At 41.3% G+C, this 21,953-nt stretch overlaps 4 protein-coding genes across 6 annotated transcripts; all 4 read left to right on the top strand.

Annotated features, from left to right (window-relative positions):
* Positions 1-212: 212 nt before the first annotated feature.
* ccdc24 (coiled-coil domain containing 24) lies at positions 213-10,349 on the top strand. Of its 2 annotated transcripts, none has more exons than XM_049747458.2 (9): positions 213-350; positions 740-907; positions 3,897-4,060; positions 6,660-6,752; positions 6,830-6,928; positions 8,415-8,469; positions 8,936-8,999; positions 9,125-9,221; positions 9,563-10,349. In XM_049747458.2, the coding sequence occupies exons 2-9, from the start codon at positions 758-760 to the stop codon at positions 9,834-9,836; spliced, it is 996 nt and encodes a 331-aa protein (XP_049603415.1). In that variant the 5' UTR covers positions 213-350; positions 740-757; the 3' UTR covers positions 9,837-10,349. The 2 variants fall into 2 exon arrangements, with proteins under 2 accessions (XP_049603415.1, XP_049603414.1); XM_049747457.2 differs by having other exon boundaries at positions 9,491-10,349.
* Positions 10,350-10,568: 219 nt separating this feature from the next.
* On the top strand, positions 10,569-12,222 carry LOC125985034 (protein THEM6). The gene is made up of 3 exons (XM_049747486.1): positions 10,569-10,718; positions 11,279-11,781; positions 11,847-12,222. The coding sequence occupies exons 2-3, from the start codon at positions 11,281-11,283 to the stop codon at positions 11,952-11,954; spliced, it is 609 nt and encodes a 202-aa protein (XP_049603443.1). The 5' UTR covers positions 10,569-10,718; positions 11,279-11,280; the 3' UTR covers positions 11,955-12,222.
* Positions 12,223-12,480: 258 nt separating this feature from the next.
* On the top strand, positions 12,481-16,947 carry LOC125985029 (protein THEM6). Of its 2 annotated transcripts, none has more exons than XM_049747472.2 (3): positions 12,481-12,636; positions 14,650-15,154; positions 15,300-16,947. In XM_049747472.2, exons 1-3 carry the CDS (start codon positions 12,590-12,592, stop codon positions 15,408-15,410), a joined length of 663 nt encoding a protein of 220 aa, XP_049603429.1. In that variant the 5' UTR covers positions 12,481-12,589; the 3' UTR covers positions 15,411-16,947. The 2 variants fall into 2 exon arrangements, with proteins under 2 accessions (XP_049603429.1, XP_049603431.1); XM_049747474.2 differs by lacking the exon at positions 12,481-12,636 and adding an exon at positions 12,933-13,161.
* Positions 16,948-17,743: 796 nt separating this feature from the next.
* Positions 17,744-21,218, top strand: mcoln3a (mucolipin TRP cation channel 3a). Its single transcript, XM_049747428.2, has 12 exons — positions 17,744-17,971; positions 18,040-18,207; positions 18,273-18,426; positions 18,899-18,980; positions 19,051-19,147; positions 19,216-19,315; positions 19,393-19,505; positions 19,753-19,902; positions 20,149-20,250; positions 20,366-20,488; positions 20,554-20,760; positions 20,904-21,218. The coding sequence occupies exons 1-12, from the start codon at positions 17,744-17,746 to the stop codon at positions 21,057-21,059; spliced, it is 1,680 nt and encodes a 559-aa protein (XP_049603385.1). The 3' UTR covers positions 21,060-21,218.
* The last annotated feature ends 735 nt before the right edge of the window (positions 21,219-21,953 follow it).

Genomic DNA, 21,953 nt, shown 5'->3' with positions numbered 1-21,953 from the left:
GTTCCAACTCTTTGCTCCACCAAGAGACTGTCTGATGTCTGGAGCGTCGGTGGAAAAGTGGGTGGAGGCAATCGGGGAGTAATACGGTATCCTCCCCATTTGTGGGCGAGACATTGGTGAACATTTTCAACACGTTTTAAACCCACTTCTATAACACTACTACCTTACAATGACGCAATCAAAGTGATGGCAGCGTCTGACGTAATATGACAGTATTAGAGGTCTAAGAATTTTTCGCCATGAAATCACCTGAGAGGCCAAAATCACGAGATCTCGCGAGGATTCCACCCCATAGCAACCGACATGTTAGCCTTGGATACCACCAGAGTCGTGCTCAGGGCAGATAGACGGTGGGTGTCTTTTAATACTTTTTCATACCCTATGGAATAAGCGCATTATACATTCCAATGCATTTAAATCATTTTATTTTGGTTGTGTCAAGTTATGAACTGTGCCTGCAGACACGTCACCAACGTCAAGTTTGTTGTTAGCATTGGCTAGCTACTCTGAATGCTACCTGACAGTCAACACGACTCAAACAATTTCATTTATAGAGCACTTTTATAACAAACGCAATTGCATACAAAATGCTGTACATAAAGTGAAAATCAAACATAGAAATAAAGACAACAAATACTGTAAAACACAGAAAAAATGCAGAGGCTCAAGAATGATTAAAAACCTCCATCAATGCATGTAACTTTACTCATATAACATGAAGTTTTTCTTTCTTCTTCAGCCACAGACTGCCACCCACATGCAGTCTACCAGCGGGAACCAACCTTGGTCCCCGGGTCCGTCTCTGTGGAGCCTGATTATTGAGCATGTCCCAAGATCTGAGATGCCCAAGATTCATGCCACGCTGGGCTCCTCGCTGGTTGACACGTACACAGAGCTACACGCAGAGGTAATAAGAATTTTTTAAAAATTGTGCAGCAACAAAACAGGGCTCACAGTCACATGTTCATTATCCTCTGTGATAAACAGCTAATATTAGTGCCGTACGGATAAGCTAAGAGAAATTAAGACATCTGAATTAAACTCGTATCTGAAGGTACCGATGAATTGTTCCAAGCTCATATTGTGACCAAATCTTGCTTTATTAAATACCACATTAACATTCCCAACAAACATGTGTTGACTATGATAGAATGTCACATCTGAATTCTTTTGTATTCTATTTTCTTTCCTTCTGCACCATACAATTGCAACAAATGCATTCCATTCTGTCCTAATGAAACTAAAATAAAATTAAACTACTCAGAGGAAACATTTCCATGTTCGGTTATGCTCCAGCTCACCTGTGACACTAATGATGATACGCCGTAAAGAAAATGAAAATTGTTTCTAATGTAGTGAACAGCCAGAGCGCTTTTTTTGTCACCATAAATTCTGTTAGAACACTATAGTTAAAAAAAAAAAAAAAGGCAAATTATTTATCGTCCTTTGAGAATATGTGTCTGTTTTTTAATAAGATTCCTTCTCCAAGTGAATCAACTTTTACACACCTCAGCAGTCCTGGCATTTAAAGTAAAAGGAAAAAAACCCACACTTTTGCAAGAAGCTTCGTTGAGCCGCTTATTCTCAGCAATTACAAGTCCCAGACTGCCTAATAAAAGCCAAACTGGGTTAAAAGTGGCAGCGCCATCCAAATGTAAGCCGGCCAGACATCAATATTTACACAAGGGCCCGCTGAACTCTCCCTCAGCTTTGGCTTGTCGACCCCACTCAAGACAGATTTGCTGTACTGATGACAGGTCTTGATATAAGTGGGTTGGGGTCACTTCGGATGATGGATCAAAGGAAAAGACACCGAAAATTGGAAACTGCCAGAGCTGGGGTGGTGAACCTACGATAACATTTGATCTAGCCAACCATGAAACTCTAAAAACAAATCATGCCTCAGAACTGCTGTTATCAAACCCGCAAAAGCATTTAACCCACAAGTGCTTAGAGAACTCTCTTTTGCAAAAGTATTGGAACAGCAAGGCCAATTGCTTAATGCTGCTAGACTGAAGTCAAAATATAAATATGAGAGAAGTGCTCAGGGATCTGATGCACCAATTACAAAGTCATCTTTAGTGAGCAAAAAAAGCATGCTGGCCGTTGGAAAGTTTAGGAGAACTCCCATTCCAGTCTCAAGGTTTTGCTCCCACCCCCTGCCCACAAACATGTAAAGTGGTGTGATCAACACAAAAACCAGAGAGCTCTCTTTAGGTGAAAAACAAGCAACTCTTAAATGTTCTGAAAAAAACAAAAGTCATCGCCCTCACACAACTTAATATGTGGCCCCTGTGTGATGTTGAGGATTGTGATAGATTTCCCCTTCAAAAAAAATCTCTCCCTATGAGGCATAAAAAAAAAAAAAAAAAAGTCTCATTTCAAACACCAGACACGTCTCGTGTGTCTCTGGGTATCTTTTTTTTTTTTTTTTTTTTACTTTTGTGCTTTCTGCCATCCGCTCGCCTCCATCTGTTGATTAATGTTATCGTCTCTCGGCAGTCAGCGCACCAACTGGCTTGAAAAACAACCCGGACGAATAAACAACCAATACATGATTAGATGTTTAATTATTTACCTTTTTTTATCAAGCACTCGACAAATAATCCATATAAACTAATACAAACTCGGCAAAAAAGCATTTTAGAAAAACCTCTTCAAATGAACTGAATTTAAAAACCAACAGTCAAAAAAATATATATATATAATGAAAAATGCCAAACTAAATAGCCCTGGCGCTCGCACACACACAATCAGGGGCATATTAGATCCTCAATTATATAATCAAATTTAATGGCCTTTCACATTCAAAAGACGATAATTGGCGACGATTAAAGGCCTGGAGAACGGAAATCAAATTAGAACGATGCAGGGGAATCAGTTCATATGCAAATCATACACGCTTACACACACACGCACATACATAGACACGCATGAATACAGAGAGTGGCATGACGGCATAAAAGAGGCTCATCCTCCTCTTGATAAGAATGGAAAACTCAAATGTTGTTGTCGAGAAAATTATGTATATATAATAATGTGAGGTGATGGTCGACTCAGGAAATCTTGTTTCCTACTTAGGGCCAAACACTGTCCTCGAGAATGCTGTTGAAAATATTCAGAAAAAAAAAAAAATTCAAGCATGAGAAAATTAGTTTCTCAATCTAATTGTTACACATTTAATTGGCAGACAACATGATAAAAAATGGATTCATGGATGCTCTGCCTGTGACTGCAGCCTTGTTTCCGTGCACAGGCGTGAAAGGTATTGAGCGGCTCCTCCCCTCCGTCGAAGTTCCACAATGTCTGTTGCGCTTTGATTTGCTTGGGCGAGACTACTTTCTTGCTCCCTTCTAATCATCCCACTGCGGACAAAAATAATATTCACAAACCTATTACAGGGCTCCCCTTAAAATAGCTCCTGCGTTAGTTACTGTTTTACTGCAGAAGGAAGGAAGCAAGGAAGGAAGGAGGTAGAGGGCGAAGCAAAATCCACTCGTCAGCCTTTGAGCCATGAAGCCTTTAACATAAACACTCAGCTTTCCAGCCAAGGGCTCACAAAGGAAGCCGCAATCACGGGCCATGTGTTGATGTGTTCGCTGTCAAAGCTGAACACACAAACGTGTGTTTCTCTCTTTACTGAAAGGGGTCGGTCGGGCATGATTGACAAAAGAGTTATTTCCAAAGCACAAGTCGTTGCATGGGAACTGTTTTTGTTGACTGATTCGGGCTCCATTTGATCTCACACGAGTGACTAATTAGCCTACGATTGCTTTACAAATGTAATTATTGTCTTTTTATATCTATCTATCAGTTAATTACAATACTGAAGCCATTGGATTTGTGCTGATTGATGGATGCCAACGTCGCTCGTCACTGTGTGCTCGCTCTCGCAGGCAGTCATGTGGAACAAAATATGGCAGGACAGCCAACAGGGTGGGGCCCAGTTCTCCCGTTCAAAGGGCCCCCTGGCCGACCCGCCGGTGATCAAGGAGCTGGTGAGGGCCGAGGTCAGGATGCTGCTGGAGAATCTCCAAGAGAAATTCCTCAGGCAGGGAAGGTTGGTGTACATTGTCACTCACAAGCTGCCTCTTTTCACCCCCCAAAAAAAATTGAAAAATTATTTCCTGTGATTTTCTTTATATGTAGGAATAATGACTATTATTCATATATTTTTTTCCACTTTTCATTTTAGTTTCTGTTTTATTTAACTTTACTAAATTGATCATTATTTTTCATACACAGCCCACGTTGTAATTTGTTGTTCTTATGTAGAATCTGCTCACATTTTTTTCCACTTTAATCCAAACAATAATTAACTACATTATTCCGTTTTACAGACCCATGAATGAGAAACATTTCGCCACGAGACTGCCTTGATAGTCTTGAGACGTTATCGTATGGTGCACATGTCCAAAGCTCCTTGTGCCAAATGTAGCAAATCATCTCTAGAACATAACAGAGTCCCTCAATATTCACAGTAGACATAGTTCCATACAGTTGAGAATTCAAGTGCCTTGTGGAAAAAAAAAAAAAAAAAAACTAAGTCCCAAAAAAAGTCTCCATTTGTAGACTGTCAATATTTTTATGGGCAGACTTTATTCTCGCCAGCAGTTATTTCTGTGACCACTGTGTATTTTTCAACAAGATAGACGCTACACTTTGCTTTTTTTCTTAGGTACAAAGGAGACACAAAGTGTAGGAGCAAAGTTGTCGCGATACAATAAATCACTTACTATAGCGCTGGATTTTAGAGGCGTCATGTTAATTTATTGGATTGAATATACGGGTATGCGCTAAGTGGCCGGCTAAAAACACATCTTCAAAATGGTGTTTGGCTGTGATAAGTGAAGAAACCTTTGGTGCCGCTTTTTAAGTGCTCACACTGACATCCTTGATACTATGGGTCTTTTATTTTATTTATTTTATTTTTTATGAAGGCATTGTTTTCAGTGTTGTAAAAATCTAAGGAGCGGTTATAAAACATCCTAATTGCTGTTTACTTTTTAATTTCTCGCACTAATGTCAGGGCATTCGACGGGCAACTGGTTCTTGGCAAGCAAATGGCTTTTATTGGAAAACATAGAAGAGCGTTGTAAACCCGCTCGGTGTGTGTGTGTGTGTGTGTGTGTGTGTGTGTGTGTGTGTGTGTGTGTGTGTGTGTGTGTGTGTGTGTGTGTGTGTGTGTGTGTGTTTGCTAGTGCGTGTTAGTAATTCTCCTGGCAACTAAATTGTCGCTGGCAGGAATGTTGCCCTATGTAGCCCTTCTCGAATAGCCCAACATATTGTTCTCTCGTTTTCCTTTTACTCATTGTGCGACTATTTATTGCCTGTCAATTGCCTGACTTCCTTCCTATTGCTTTTTTTTTTTTTTTTTTTTTTAACTGTGTCCATTCAGCTTTTCAATTGAGGACACAACTTTTTTGAATTGATCTGTCTATCATTCATCCATCCATGCATTTTTTTTAATAGTGTTTTTCCTCATTATGGTCATGGCTGAGATGGAGGAAACCTCAGCAATACGATTCTTAGGTGCATTATAGGCTCTAAATTTTCTATAAATGTGAATCCTTGTTCGTCTCTATAATGTACTTTTGCTTGACATTTTTTAATCTATTTTCAGTTACAAAAAATGTTTTGCCCTGAAGCAGTTACCAATTCAAGGTTCAGCAGATCTGATTGGATTTTCAGAAGTTACTTTCAAAATTGTTTCAGTGTCGGGTTTTTTTTCCACTATAAAATGAAAACTTACTCCTCCACATGGTTCTAGACAGCTTTGTGCACTTCCAAGGCTGAAATTATATAAAGTCCCCATTGACTGGGGGAAAATCTAGTTCATTGTTATTTACTGTGGGAATCGTTGCCAGAATATAGTGATGCCCCATAGGCTGTGCCAGCACAGATCTTGTTTCCCATTTGATTTTTTTTTTTACTAGTATCACTGTACATCTATAAGTACACACTCAGATTCATAAATTGAGGAATGTTGGTAAAACTGACCCATATAAGATGTTTTTTTTTTCCATTAAGGTCAGTTCAATATTCTGTCATAGTAAAAGTATCAAGCAATGCAAGCGAATCTTCAAACGTTAATAATCTTTTTCCTGGCGGGGCCTATATGTTGTATAGAGGCGCAATATAATTACCCGGACTGCTTCCCAGTAGCAGTTGGGGCAAAGGCCAACACCACTGAGTTGCTTGACGTCATGCCCGCGGGAGCCGTGGGCGGCAAATGTCACATTTTTTTATTGTGATTGGAGCCATTTCTATGAGAGTGTATGCGGGGGGTGCCTTATAAAAGTCAACTGATTTATCTTATTGGACTCCTCCTGTGTGGTCCTGATGCCCGAGCCAGCCATCCTTTCTCTCGCTCTCTCTCGCACACACACCAGTCAGCATCTGCGTGATTTGTCTACGGGTAGAAAACACTCATTTTCTCTAATGCAGGGACAATAAAACCTAGCAGGCTGTTGGCTCGCCTGTGGCTGCCTGCTTTAGTTACTTTGTTTTCCTCCCTCAAGGAGTTTCTTGAATATACGATGCCACTGTTCAACTTTTCCATTCTAAGGTTCATGTTAATGTTTACAAGGTTCGTAATCATGGCCGGGATTCTCTATTATTGTTTTGAGAGCCTTGCAGATGTTGTCTTGTCGTTGCAGACACGATGAGGAGTTCTTAAGTCGTTACAACGCCAAGACTGTAAACTTTGCCCTGGGTCGCCTTGACATCAACAAGCCCAAAGATGAACTCAGGTGTGGGCGAGCGACACTGCCGTACAATACCGCTCACTATATAACTCTCACCTTACCTTTGCGTTTGTGTCCGGAAGCTCACTATCTTCCAACCAGTTGAGCATCGAAGGAGAGATTGAAGCGATGAAGGACAAGCTGAATATCATCGACATCAACAGCGTGGTTCAACATCTAAAGTAAGTCGCAAAGTAGTTCGCCCTTAAGAAAGCAATAAAGTGGATGAAAATTTACTTTGGACTACTCATTATTTTTGAGTTATAAACAGTCCTGACATGACCACAGAAGGGCAGTGCAGTGTGTTTTTTCTCATGCTGCCTAAACATCATTAGCTTCATGCTGGACCGGCACCTGAATAATGAAAATGTGCATATAATTTACGCCAATTGAAATGCATTGAGAGAAAAAAATACTAAGCCCAAATATTTTCAACACTTTGATTTTCTCATGCCGCACATATGGGAAATTGTAGTTTTACGTTGTGTAGATTGTAAATGTAAGACTGATGTTTGGTAGAGTCAGAAAAACATTAAGTCAAAGCATCTTGTGTTTTTATTTTTATTGGACTTAATTGCTTGTTAAAAACCGAGCATAGTGTCAACCCGTTTTCTTGCCTCAATTCTCCCCACAGCTGTCCCAGACAGCATTTCCCCTTTTCTCGCCTCCTTCACTCTCCATCCTTCCTTTTCTTCCTCCATCCCGCGTGTAGCAGCGCGGTCAATGAGGCTAGCTTGGAAGTGAGCCTGTTCCCCCCTCTCTTTTCTCCCTCCCTCTCTTTCTCTCCTCCATTTCCTGACTTGAGCAGAACAAAAGAGTCCATTGTGAGAAAAGTGCATCCAGAGCTGGACCCTAGACAGCAAGCGTGCTTATGTAACTAGAGAAGGACGACCGCTTCCTCGGGAAAACGACTTACTGTATTTGTCCTTGCTTTGTTAGGCTGTCTTCTCCTGCCTGTGTGCAACTTTTTAATAGAGACTCATTTATAGTGTAACTGGGGACCTGCAGTTTCCTTCTTGACCTAGATTGTAGCTTTTGTCTCCATGGATTTCTGATGAAAAACAACCGCAGAATGTCTTTAGTCTTTGAAAAGATTTTCCTGTCATCTACATGACGTAGCTACCTCAATGCCTTACTGCAAAAATACCTTCCTACCTCCCCTGATTATCTACTTAGACACCTTCCTACGCATTTCTATAATTTTGTGGTTGAATCTACTAAAGCAGGCACACACACACACACACCACAGTGATGCATAATTATCGGTGCTAATCATTTGCATCAAGAAAGGTTTCATTTTAAAAGTATCACCAGCACTGATGCTAAAGTCAATGTAAAATCCCATAGACATGCTAACAGGACATTAGCATCAATCTCCAGGGGTGATATCCCTTCAAATAACAATTCACACAAATTGTAACATAACATTACTTAAAGGTATACATATTCTTCCTAAGCTGTAAAAAATGTGTTATAGTAATCGACCTCAATTGCAAATTTCTTCTCTATAGTAATCGAGCTCAATTGCAAATTTCTTCTCCAATATCATTGTGTATACTTAGCGTATGCATCGCACCACACTGCCCCTAGGTGGCCAACACATGTATTACCTGTACCTGCTACCTACCCATTTTTTCCAAGCTAAACTACCATTGTAAACATTTGCAGGTCTATCCTAAGTGAAGAATGTACCGCACTGAAAGCAAAAGTACAGCACATACAGGTAAGAAAGGATGAAGTTGATCTTTAATCCTCTTTTCTTTTAATCCCAAAAGCCTTCAACTATGTGTGGTCAGGAGTCATATTTAGCGTATTGCTGTGAGCCATATGAAACCGGCATCAATGCATAATGTAAAAAGTATGTATTTTTTGAAATGTTTGCTTGTGTGCATGTAATATAGTTCAATCAGCACACACATACACACGGTGGTTTCCATTTGCGCTGACCGTGACTTTTTGAGCGAAAATTATGATGGAATACGTCTGTTTAAGCGTTTAGTGGTCACATGCATAAATTCCTCTCCTGTCTCCCTGTTTGTTATTTTTAGCCCATTAGCTTCCTCTTGCTCTTTCCAAAGACCTCGGATCATTTTAGTATATTTACCATGTACTACTTACTGTCTTCTGTAGTCACAGATCATACTGCTGTGTGTGCAATTAACAAAACATTTATACTGTGTGATTTTCAGGAAATGATCAAAAAGCAATGCAGGAGTGAGGCTGGGGGGGTCAATAGTGAACCAACCCTTGCAGGTTCGTGCTAGAGGAACATTTGGGCAAATGCTACCATCTAGGGGAGCATTGACGCTATTGGCTGGGATTGAGTCTCATGCACGGTGAAAAAAAATGATTTTAATGCTCTGAACTTCTTTTTTTAGAATTGAAAGAACTAAGAGGGGCTATTCAAAAAGACTTTGAGCTTTACCCCTCGCCTCCCTCGCATGTGGCAGAGAAGCCTGTGAGGCCAACCTATAGGTAAGTATGGGCGATTGTGGATATAGGAAGTAGTCATTTTTGCTTAAATCGTAATACATCCCATCTCTCCCATTCCTAGTGAAGGAGAGACATTAAATTTAACGGAAGAGGTCTTTAAAAGTCCTAAATTCAAGCCTGTTATCATGATCATCTTAATGACATCAGACTTATGTGATCACTTCCTATACCCACAACTACTTTTTTACCTAAATCGATAATTCACTGATGTCTATTCGTGTTTTTTTTCTTCCCATCGCTGTGGTGTTCAGGTGCAGACTGTCAACAGGACAAAAGAACTCTGATAAAACCTTGTACACATTAACTTCTACCTCTTTCCGAAGGCCACATCCTCCCTCCGCTCCACCTCACGTGAACTTTTGTGGCTCTCTAAAGCCGATTGACAGTTTGGAGAACACCTCAAGGACTTCCCATCAGCATAAAAGTGCCACGACAGCGTCTCGACACAGAAAAGTCCGCCTTAAGACCACCGCCAGCGACCCGGTGGTGATGGAGCCTTCGCGCTTGGAGGAAGATGACTCAGATTTCCTCTGGCGTCTTCTCACCACCGCAGATAGCTCACCCTTCTTCCCCACACAGTATCTCCAGCCTGGGTGATTGATGAATTTAAGAAAGTTATCTGAAACACTTTGTGCAGTGAAAGATTGCAGTTACAGTAGAACAAGGCTCAGTGTGGACAAGATGTGAGCCAATAGAAAAGAAGCCATTGTGTGTGTCCGTCAGTGGTAGTCCATGTGTGATCTCAAAGCAAACATGGACTTTTTGAACAAGTGTTTACCACCCAGTCACTTCCGCAAGGATGACAACTCAGCCATCCAGCTCATATCATCCAAGACTTTTCTTCTGGAAGTTCACTCTGGGGTGAGGAGCGCTACAGACCCATTTCATTGTACATTGTACATTGTATGGCGAGTTTAAAATATCAACGTGTTCGCTAGCCCTGGTGCATGTGCATAATCTGGGAAGTTTTTGTTCACGTTTGGTTCCCTAAAAATGTGTGTTTACGAAGAAGAAAAATTGTCCTCGCGGCATTCGGTGCTGGGCTCTACTAACCAAATTACAACATTTTACACAAATCACTCAAATCAAAATGAATAAAAAGCAAAAGAATTTACTGGATTTTTTTGGGGGGGAAGGGGGACCAATTGCACTAATTAACCAATCGCCGCCGCTCTTGTTCGTTGCGTCACACCCGGGCTGTTAAATCCGGAAGTGAAAAAAAAGTAATAGTAATAACAACACTCAATCACAACATCAAACGCTCAATATGTCATAGCCTTAATCGAGAATATTTTCAACCACCATCGGTGAATTTTTCCTACTTTGTTGTCGTTTCTCGGCGCTTTCTCTCAACGTCAGTTTGTTGATAGCTTTTGTTCTGAAAGGTACCATCGGAAGTTGCCCGAGTATCTTAACACGGATTGTTTACTCCCCCAAAAGTATGACTTTCTAAGGTTGCGCTCCACCAAAGACACCCAGGTGAGTTTCTTCTTCAAGTTTGTCTTCGTGCTGCTCCCTCCAGAGTTAACGAGTTCGTAGGTAGTTGAAGCTGTTGTATTGAAAACATATGTAGGTCTCGTGTGGCGTATTTGGCACATTGAGATATGCTTTGCTTGAAATTCGAACTGTGCATAAAGTACACTTGTTCGTCTTGCAAGACCCGTTTTCCCTTCCAGCATGTCATGTTATTCTACGCATAAGCTAATAGCTGAATTCTTCATGAGACAACTTGAGTTTATTTATTTAGCTCTTAATCATCAGTATTACTGAGACCTCATACGCATAAGTAAAAATACACGAATCTGTTCCTCTGATTTTTTTAAATTAAATATTTAATCACGCGCGCGTGTTTCTGATCAATTTTCTTAATATGGCCGCAAAATATTTAGAAATGACCTCAAAGGGCACTAGTTTCTCTCAAGTCCCCCTTCCGGTCACTCCAATTGCTTTTAGGTCTAGACTCTGGTTGGGCTATCTCAAAACTCAATGTTCTTTTCTTTATTGCTCATCATCACATGGACCCGCTTTGACCTCCAAAGAGATGTGGTTGCTCCTGCTGCTTGCCGCCTTGCTGGCTCTCTTCTGCACCCTAGACGTGTGGTACTTCGTGCGGGCGGCTGCCGTGGTCATCCGCGCCTGGCTGCAGCCTCCTGTGCGCGATGTGACGGGCGAGCAGGTCATGACGGGCCGGGTGGCCCCCCGCGACATCGACATGTGTCACATGAACAACGCCCGCTACCTGCGTGAGTGCGACTTCGCCCGCTTCTCGCTGTACATTCGCAACGGCGTCTTCAAGGCACTTCGGGCCCTCAAGGCCTCCATGGTGGTGGGGGCGACCACTATCCGCTACCGCCGTCCACTTTATATCGGTGAGCCGTACGAGCTGCGGAGTCGGGTGGTGACATGGGACGACAAAGCCTTCTTCCTGGAGCAGAGGTTCGTGTCGAGCAAAGATGAGCTTGTGTGCGCCGTCATGTACTGCAAGCAGACTGTCCTACGTAGTAGCCCGGACAGCATCATGCAGTATCTTTGCAAGCGGAAGGTAAGACGTCAACAGGATCATTTGTCCGATTCAGAAGGATTTAACTTGGGCGTTGGTCCCTTCAGGTGGAGCGTCCCGAATTCCCAGAGGACCTCCAGCACTGGATCAACTTCATCTCAACCAGCAGTCAGCACCTCAGAGCAGAGAGCGGACTCATGGAGAAAGACAAATAAGCAGAGACATTAGAAGTTATTAGGGAACCCCTGCGATTCACGAAGGACAGGGACCAGGGTCTGCTATGAATAGTGAAAATCTGTGAATAATTGACGTCCCTCTAGAAAGGGTTGCACAAAAAGTTATGGATAGATGCTACAAGATGACAGCAAGGCAGATATCATGCATCTAGCATGTACACAATCATGCTACATGAAGGCTATACTATTTGTTATTTTTGTCATGAGAATAATTTATCAATCTGTGAATTAAAGTTGCCTTTTTGCATCTGAGTGCAATTATTCAAACCTCAAATCAAGACAGTTGATGGTTAAAATGGGAGAGAGAAAAGAAATTAAGAAGTGTGTCATTTTTAGAAGTACTGTAGTATGTGCAAGCCGCAACACGGATGACATCATCGTTTAACCTTATAAGGTGAATGATTACGGCCTGAGCCATTACGTACTATGAAATGACAATTTACTTTTATCTTTAAGGGGTATTAGTTCACCAGCATGAAATCAAAGTTATCACATCTACGTGTTATCTTACAAAGTCGCCAACTCCTCAGTAAGGAATGCCGATAGGTAGTCCTCGAAGACGCTAGTTTAAGGACATCACGTAATTTGAGAAACATTCACGTGTTGTCATCGTAATGGGCGCCTTCGGAGAAAGGCTTTACATCATGGAAGAGGCTAAAAAGTGAGTAATAATAAAAAAAAGAAATTAAACCGTGCTCAATGTTTCTGGTCTGGGCCAGGCAAAGGGGGCTAAAGGGTTGGATTTGTGTTTGTGGCAGATTTAAATATTAACTTATGGGACAAAAGGTTATGTCTGAAATTGAACATTGTAACCAGTCAGCTCAAAAAGATACGTTGTCGTATCTAAATTCCGAAAGGCCCATGAAGGAGTACCACGCAAGAGTGGTGTGTGATTGGTGGAAAATGAGGAAGCGATTTTTTTTGTTTTTAATGACGCAGACACAATTTCATGTACAAGCGCTAGAACATAACAAGTAGCAGGCGTATTTGATGAATTAAAAAACAAATAAAAATAAAAACTAGGGGCAGCAATTGAGTAATGCAAGTGCGGAATCAGTTTAGTTCCTGCCTTGTCTCGTGACGTCACAAACCCGGAACTCATGCGGATACGCTGGCTGTACCCTCGAGCAGTACCGGTTTCTTGGTCTCATCGCAGCAGGTGGTAGTGCTCCCTTAGCAACTCACGGTGAGTCGTTTGATGCCTTGAAATTATCAAAGGAGAAGCCGGTGAAGACTAAAATCGGAACATTTCCGCAGCACATGCTTTATTACGGATTAGCAGGGGGGAGTCGCGATCGCCTATGCAGTTCAGCTCAGCCAAGCTAGGCAGCTAGCTAACTATCCAAAGCCAGAGCATCGGACTGGTCCTATATGTCCTCTCAAGGTTGAACTGAATGGCTTTAAATTTTTGAGCGAGCAGTGACACGTTCGTCTACGTTAATAAAACATCACTGTTGCAGGAGTTAGATCCAAAAGATAACAAATGGAGTACAAGTTGGGTATTCGTTGATGCCATTCTTGGACATTTAAAATTTCTAATATTTGTCAATTTGCAGGAATATAGATGTGCAACGGTTGTACACTTTATGGACTTTTGTGAAAATCAAATTTTTTTATGTTGATCATTTCTCATTAATTTTATTATAGGGATGGGGAACTTAAACGACTGATTGTGACACATTTCCGTCAGTGTTCCAGGAGGCCACTAGGAACGCCCATTTTTTAAACATGTATGACAAAAAATGCCATTTTATTAAGGATAAGATATGTGCATCTTTTTTACTGAACCAGATTGCAGAAGGGCATGTAAATGCATATGCAAAAGAGATAGCTCAAATAAAAAAACGGGCTCTTTTGCATTTGAATATTTTTTACCATAATGAAACGAATAAATTCAATTCAATATTTGTCACCTGTGTGAACACTGCAGTTTAGACCAGTCGTTGGTCCTCTCCATAAAGCACGGACTTAGATATGAATATGAAAATGGACTACAAAGGCTACATGATAGTCATATGGAAGTCTGTGCTGTTAAGGTGAGTCCAGCACAGCGGCCATTGTCGAATTAAGTTGCCACTCGCCATGCATGTTTGTTTACAATATTAAAAAACGTTGAATACGTCCACGCTTTTAGAGGACACAAATTTGTGAACCCCTCATGCACCTCAAACGAAATGTCAACGCTGCGTTAAAAAATAATCGTTATTTGTTCACATTAAATAATACAACCTCAGAGTTGGAGGCGCTGGTGCTCGAATTGTGCCATCTTGTGGGTAACATTGTTATTACTTCCCGGCTCAGCAACGGTAAACATTTAATAATAATAATAATGATAATGATCAAAGGCTACTCCGCGTGGGCGGACAACGGCGATAATATCTGTAATTTATTTTTAAATTAAAAAAGTATGTAGATTTTAATCACTACATATATTTGATGTCTGTTTTGTAACGTGATTATATTTTTTCAAATCTTTTTTGCCAAGAATATTTTTGCCTTTTTGAAATATTTACCTTTTTAATTTTTTATTTCATGTTTTTACGTTTTCTTCCAACATTTTACCCAGTATTGTTTTTAATTATTGTTTTTAAAAAAATTTTACTGTTAAGGTTGCCAATGTTTCTATTATCCCATCCATCATTCAGTCCTTTTTCTGTTTTGTTTGTCCATTCAGAGACATGCTGCTGTTGCTGCTGCTAGGCCTCCTGGTGCTCTTCTGCACTGTCGACGTGTGGTATTTCCTGCGGGCAGTGCAAGTGATGATCCAATCCTTGTTCCAGCCACGCATACATGACGTGCTGGCAGAGCAACGGGTTGACGGCATGGTCCTCCCCCATGACGTGGACTACAAGGGCCACATGAACAACTCGCGCTACCTGCGCGAGTGTGACTTTGCCCGTTTCCACCACTACATGCGCAATGGGCTCTTCATGGCCTTGTGCAGGATGGGGGCTAAGATGGTGATCGGGGCCTCCACCATCCGCTACCGGCGTTCCTTGGGCTTTGCCGAGAAGTTTGAGATCCGCACCAGAGTGCTGGGCTGGGACGACAAGGCCTTCTACCTGGAGCAGCGCTTCGTGTCCAAGAAGGACGGCTTTGTGTCTGCTGTGTTGCTCTGCAGGCAGAATGTGGTGCACAGCAGCCCTGAGGAGATTGTTGAGTTTGTCTGCAAAAAGAAGGTGAGTGACACGTTGTGGGCCACACTGAAACTGTTGGAACAGTATGGGCATATATAATGAGCTCAATACATTTAGATAGAAGGAAAATGAGCAAGAGTGCGTGTCATGGTTGTTTGCTCAAGTCTCGTTTTTTGTGTGTCACCAGATCCAATGTCCTCTGCTGGGCGAGGATGTGAAGCACTGGATCAACTTCATTTCAGCCAACAGCCAAGCCCTGAGGGCCGAGAGTGGACTGGTGCAGAAGAAGGACGAATGAAGGCATGCATATCGTTAGCAATACAAACACGGTAGAGGGCCATCCCAGGCCTCATTATATTCCCCTTTCCCAGTTTGTGACGAGTATTATTTTTTCTGCCGTATATGATGTATGAGATATGATCATGAAAGTGAGCGATACGTTCACACAGGCATGCGGAAGCAACTTGATCTCCTGCCAAGACAGGAGAATGTGCGCGCACTTCTGAGGAGTTGGTAGTCCAGTACTTGATACAAAAAAATTGCACAAAAAAAGCTTCCCATAGAGAAACGACAATATTTTATCATAAAGGGATCATTTGCTGTTTTGATGGGTGATATTTAAAATTGTTAATGTAATGTTGCAGGCAACTTTGAATGACAATGCAGTACGCAGATAGTATAATTTATTTATAAACCTTGCACTTCATCTTCTGACCAAAATATGATTATTAACATTGAGATATTTGAATGTTATTTATGTTATGAATGGACTGATTGATGACAGTCACTCGTTGACTTGTTAGGTTTATCTTAAATTATTTATGGAATGAAGCCATGTACAGTCAAACCTCGGCTTTCGAACGTCCCGGTTCTCGAACAAATCGAGACTTTTTTTTTTTGCTTCGGTTGTCGAACAAAATTCGGAGGTCGAACCTCGCGAGATGAGCCGGGAGGACCCGAGAAAACCCGAGCGCGCGGCCCGGATGCCGACTGACTCCGTTCGTTATCGTATTTTCGTTACTTTGAGGATTCTATTCACCCCTAATCATGCCTCCAAAGAAAGCAAGTGGGAGCAGTAAAGCCATCTTAAAACACAAAGACGCTCTTAAAGCAATGCGACAGTGAGCGCCCGGCGCGCTGCGGTTGCGCAATCGGACCAAATTAAGCTCCCTGTGCACTGAGGTCCACTTAAAATTTGGAAAAGTCCTCAGGGCATTAAAAATATTTTCTAAATTTCAGCAACGGCTCTCTCACAATAATGCGACAAGCGTGGTGCAGTTGCGCGTTCGGCGGTGCGCTGCAGTTGCGCGATCGGACAAAAATGCACAAATGAAAAAATCCTTAAAGGCGTTTTTTTTTTTTTTTTTTTCTGGGAACGGATTAAGAATTTTTTCCATTATTTGTAATGGGAAAAATAGATTGGGAATTCGACCGATTCACATCTCGAACCGCCTTCTGGAACGGATTGTGGTCGAAAACCGAGGTTTGACTGTACAGTAAAAGTATGTTGGTTGAACACAATCGAAATTAGGGCTGAATGAAATCTAACTGCGACAGAAATGTTACGATTGCGATATAATGTACGATTCTCCTCTTAGCATGTATTTATTTTATTTTATTTTTTACAAGAGAGGCAGAGTACACTGTAAATCGGTCGCCAGCCAATCACACTCTTATTCACACCTATGGACAAGTAGTCATGCTTGTTTTTACAATGTGTGCCTCAGATTAACAACATAGAGGAGGCGTTTATTAAATCTTGTGGCCATATCAGGCTGAGGTATTCCTTATATGTCTACTCAAAAATATTAGACAATAAAACAAGACAAACAAAAGCTCTTGGACTCATAATTTATTTTGCTAATGCTCAAATGTCACACAATGTGGTTTGTTGTCTCTTTAAAATATATGATTAAGCCTAAAGATTGGCAGGCATTCTATGGTTGGGCGGCTGCTTCTTTTTTTTTTTTTTCAAAATGGTGTTTGGAAGTTCCATAACTGGAAAAGCTGAACATGACACAGAAGTATGAAAGTCGCCGTCGTGGAGCATACTGTCGTGTAAGCAGCACCACCAATGCACAGCCACATGTGATAGGTAAGTCCAATATTATTATTTATACTAGTGTTATCATTATTATTGTGTATTTACCCTCCATTTTTTTAATATCATAGTATGATCATAGTATCTAGATGTGTCAGCATAAGTGATTTTTAAATTATTTTTTCTTGTTCTGTTGTGCAGCATGTTGTACATTGTATTTATTTACACTATTATTATATTACTACTATTTAAATTATATTTATTTAGTATTAATAGGGAAAGTGTTGAATATGTAATCTAGATGACTACTGTCGTATTTAGTATTTGCGATGCACTTTAAAAAAAAAAAATCAATTTATCGCCATATTGCGCACCACAAATCTATTACGCTGAATGAAAATATTCTTTTAAAATTTAAAAACGTACTTAATTGAATTTTGTTGTCTCATAAAACTGGTGAAAGGTCATGTAGGAAAACCAGTTTGATAAACATCAGAATGACTGGAATGATGGAGCCATTCACTAACTTGAAGTTGCGTTGTGTCTGAAGCGCATTGAAGCGTTCGCAGTGTCTCATTGTGTTCGGTGCCATGGAGGAATCGGAGCCCCTTTTGCCTGGCCGCTCGGAGAACAGGAGAGCCAACGGCCACTGCAGATGGAGTCTTCGCACCCCCAACATGGACCCCAGGGTGGTGGAGGACCTGAGGCGCAGGCTCAAGTACTTCTTCATGAACCCTTGCCAGAAGTACAAAGCTCGAGGCCGCAAGCCGTGGAAGTTGATGCTCCAAATATTAAAAATTGCCCTCATCACCGCCCAGGTGGATCATCTAGACTTCTTCTGATGAATCACAGAACATTTCCTTAACTTTATCGCATTCTCTTTCAGCTGGTCTCATTCGGACTGAGCAATGAGATGATGGTCACTTTCAAAGATGACAACCTGATGGCATTCCGACATCTCTTCCTGAAAGGATACAAGGACCGCCATCTTGGAGGTCACGTTTTGCACACCAAAACAGACGTGTTTGAGCACATCGACTACATCGTCAACAGGGTAAACTGAGCGAAACCTTGTGCGTTGACAAAGTTTCAGTTTTGATTGACATTCTCCTCTCGCAGTACATCAATCTCCAAAACCTGACGGTAGGTAATCTGGCTTATGAGAAGATCGATGGAGAGTACACCCCACTGCTGGTCTGCCAAGAGTTTTACCGGAACAGCAACATCGACCCCGGAAACGAGACCTTCTACATTGATCCGCACGTTGAAACTGGTAACAATTTATGACACTGTTTCAAAATATAATATAATGTTGTTGGCAAATAGGGGATTTGGAATTTTTGAATTCTTTTAGAGGCGGATATTCCGTCATAGTTTCAGCAAACAGGACTCCCACCAATATGAATTTTTTAAAGGCCAATTTTGATTGGATTTTTGATTGAATTACGATAACTGCAGATAAATCCCCAAGTTTCTGAAAGAATAAGCATTTCAGCTGAGAAAATGTTGTCATTGAGTTTGTATCAGTAGAGAGATCGTGTTTTTACTAATTACCTGAATGCTATGAGTCTTGTTTCACTTTAAAGAAGAGCAAAATTGAGTCATGCTTTTATATTTTTACCGTCTGAATCATAGCGCCAGTGGAAAATAATCACAAAGAGGATTAAAGTGCATCTTCCGCAAAACATCTAGAAGCCGATGTTTATCAGAGGAACAAATTTAGCTGATCATGTTTTCATACTCAGAATGCATTTCCATCTACCCTGTGCGGTCATTGGACAATGGCAGTCTGGCCGCGCCCCTCAACTTCTCTTTGGACTTTAGAAGGTGATTAAGAGTCAAACTGTAAGTGTGTTAAGTTGCTGGCCTCCTCATGTTGTACGTTCCTTGCGTCCAGGCTGCTGTCAGTCAACGTTTACTTCACCCTGAAAACCATCAACCTGCAGACCGTGAGGCACCATGAGCTTCCCGATTGTTACGTCTTCCACGTGGTGGTCAGCTTCCACCGACGCCATTGCGCAACAAAATGGCGGCGACTCACCCGTTTTACATTTTGGTGCAGATCACGTTCGATAATCGCGCCCACAGCGGAAATATCAAAGTGGCCGTTGGAAACGACGTCACCATCAATGAATGCAGAGACTGGAATGTGGAGGGCACTTGTAAAATGACAATTCATCTTTGTTGTGAAATTCAACGCAGCCAACACTAACCCCAAATCTGCGTTTCGCTATTATAGCTGGAAAAAACGACTACCTCCTGCTCTTCTTCGATTCCGTGGTCATCCTCGCTTGCTTCACCTCGCTGATCCTCTGCGTACGTTCCGTCGTCAACGGCATCCAGCTCCAGTTTGTGAGTAATGTTGATCCTATTGAAACTCTGCTGTTGCTAACCAAAAAAGGAGCACCAAAAAAAGTCATAAAATTGCAAATGTCTGTCATGTGCATTGGTTTAAACAACACATTAATTGTAATATACCAATCTTTACGTGTTCCAAAATCCAATGGGCCATTTTGTTGTTTTGACAAACATTTTTCTGCAGGTCTTTACCATTATCATCGTCTTTCTCTCGTGATTGTATGTGCATATCCCCCTGCAGGAGTTCAACACATTCTTCCACGCATACTACAATAAAATTGTGACTATGTCCGACCGCTTGGAGTTTGTGAATGGCTGGTACATCCTCATCATTGTCAGCGACACTCTGACCATCGTGGGTTCGACTTTGAAGATCGGAATACAGACAAAGGTGTGTTTTTGTTCATGGTATATTTTTATGTGTTAGTGAGCAGGAAAAATCAATCAATATGTGTTTAGAACCACTTAATTGATGGCTGCAAAGGTCTGACCCATTAATCGGACGACCGATTAAATTGTACGATTATGGCCGAAAATGACTCACGTGATGGTTTGTATTTAATTTCCAACGTATTCATGGCACTATGGTGTCGATCCAGAAATTTTTTGACGCAGGTTTTTTCTTTTTTCTTTTCAGTTTATGACCAGTTATGACGAGTGCAGCATCTTGCTGGGAACAGCAACCATGATGGTGTGGGTGGGCGTGATCCGGTACCTCGGTTTCTTCAAGAAATACAATGTAAGTGCGATAATCTTGTGTGAAGGGAATGGTTTATCATTATTACTTATTTATTTATTTATTTATTTATTTATTTATTTATTTATTTATTTATTTATTTATTTATTTATAATAGATCCTAATCTTGACTTTGAGAGCGGCTTTCCCAAACGTGATCCGATTCTGCTGTTGCGCAGCCATGATCTACCTCGGTTACTGTTTCTGCGGCTGGATCGTCCTTGGGCCGTACCACGACAAAGTATGCCCTCGAGTCATGTCCCTTCACTTACTTCAATTAAAAATGTCCAACAATTTTGGCATCAGTTCCGGACCTTCGACAAGGTGACCGAATGTCTCTTCTCGCTGATTAACGGCGACGACATGTACGCGACCTTCCTGAAGATGCCCGCTAATGGCTACATGGTGTGGCTCTTCAGTCGCCTCTACCTCTACTCTTTCATCTCTCTCTTCATCTACATGGTGCTCAGCCTCTTCATCGCTCTCATCACCGACACCTACGAGACTATCAAGGTCAGACCGCCGCCATGGAAATAACAATGGAACCTCTAAATTTAGATGGCTTCCGAGTTGGTGGAATTTTTACTTTCGCTTTGGAGGTTCCAACCTGCATGCTGCGTTCAAATGAGCCCAACTTGATTTTCAAACTGTTGCAGCATCATCAGCAAGAAAAAGTGCCCGTGTCCCAGCTCCAGGCCTTCATAGCCGAGTGCAGAGACGAGCCCGAGTCTGGACGCTACCAAACGGACGAGGAGCCGCTTTCTTCCTGCCTCTTGTCTTGTTTTTGCTGTGGCTGCAGGAAGAAGATTTGACTTCTGTTGCTAATTTTCTTATAATCATTCTGTTTTGGAACTAAATTGAAGAACGTCATTTTTTATTGTGTGAAACTACAATGTTTAAATTAAATTCCTCCAGTAATTCGTTAACCTATGGCACTGTCGGTTTGAATAAAATGGTTTAAAAAATGACAAGTCAGTGCACTTTTAGTCAATTGTTGAATGGAGATCGCCATCTAGAGGAGTCGAAAATTATAACAACCGGTTCATGGAGCAAAAAAACCTGCCAGTCAAACGGGTGTGGAGACTTTTGTTCCCTTCACCTGAAATGACGTTTTAGTTCGCACTACTGCAAATTAAAGCTTACTTTAAATGAGTTAACAATTTTTTCCAACTATTGAAATTTGAAATATATAAAACATGACAACTTGGTATGCTTTTTTTCAGTGCAACGAAGAGGTCTCATTCTGGGGGAGACGATGGCGATAACGAGCTGCCACAAAATCTTGGATGTCCGGTAACGGAGGGCCCCATAAAAGAGGCAGGAACCAGATTATCAGAGCATGTTATTGAATGTACTTCAAGCTCTTTATTATCACTTATCTCCAGATCATCCTAGCAATCATTGCTAAGAAATCTTTTGACATTACTAAGTAATGTGTATATGATTACGTTTCATGATAACAAGAAGTTAACAGGTTATTATGTCCATACAGTTAATCCGATTGAAGTTACTTCTCCACTTAACTGTGTGTTATTGTTTTTTGTTGTTTTTTTTACATATTTTGTCCCCTAAACTTTAAAACTAACGCATGTTTTATTTTGAAAAATTCATAAGGAAACAGTGCATCCGCCAACCGCTGACTTACTAGCGAACATCCGCCGGAGTCTCACTTGGACCGCCTCTCTCCTCCCGTCGAAATTCGGGTG

Source organism: Syngnathus scovelli, chromosome 17, assembly GCF_024217435.2.
Source record: "Syngnathus scovelli strain Florida chromosome 17, RoL_Ssco_1.2, whole genome shotgun sequence".
Lineage (NCBI taxonomy): Eukaryota > Metazoa > Chordata > Actinopteri > Syngnathiformes > Syngnathidae > Syngnathus > Syngnathus scovelli.
The sequence above is the reverse complement of the archived record's forward strand: the minus strand, read 5'-3'. Positions and strand labels throughout refer to the sequence as shown.

Bases quoted from the DNA above. Each gene is read 5' to 3' on its own strand.
- ccdc24 (XM_049747457.2), top strand. From the start codon at position 758: ATGCAGTCTACCAGCGGGAACCAACCTTGGTCCCCGGGTCCGTCTCTG. The intron at 4,061-6,659 runs GTTGGTGTACAT...TTGTCGTTGCAG, and splicing joins AAATTCCTCAGGCAGGGAAG to ACACGATGAGGAGTTCTTAA. The intron at 9,222-9,490 runs GTAAGTATGGGC...TGTGGTGTTCAG, and splicing joins CCTGTGAGGCCAACCTATAG to GTGCAGACTGTCAACAGGAC.
- LOC125985029 (XM_049747472.2), top strand. From the start codon at position 12,590: ATGGGCGCCTTCGGAGAAAGGCTTTACATCATGGAAGAGGCTAAAAA. The intron at 12,637-14,649 runs GTGAGTAATAAT...TTGTCCATTCAG, and splicing joins ATCATGGAAGAGGCTAAAAA to AGACATGCTGCTGTTGCTGC. The intron at 15,155-15,299 runs GTGAGTGACACG...GTGTGTCACCAG, and splicing joins AGTTTGTCTGCAAAAAGAAG to ATCCAATGTCCTCTGCTGGG.
- mcoln3a (XM_049747428.2), top strand. From the start codon at position 17,744: ATGGAGGAATCGGAGCCCCTTTTGCCTGGCCGCTCGGAGAACAGGAGA. The intron at 20,251-20,365 runs GTAAGTGCGATA...TATTTATAATAG, and splicing joins GTTTCTTCAAGAAATACAAT to ATCCTAATCTTGACTTTGAG. The intron at 20,761-20,903 runs GTCAGACCGCCG...AAACTGTTGCAG, and splicing joins ACACCTACGAGACTATCAAG to CATCATCAGCAAGAAAAAGT.
- LOC125985034 (XM_049747486.1), top strand. From the start codon at position 11,281: ATGTGGTTGCTCCTGCTGCTTGCCGCCTTGCTGGCTCTCTTCTGCACC. The intron at 11,782-11,846 runs GTAAGACGTCAA...TGGTCCCTTCAG, and splicing joins AGTATCTTTGCAAGCGGAAG to GTGGAGCGTCCCGAATTCCC.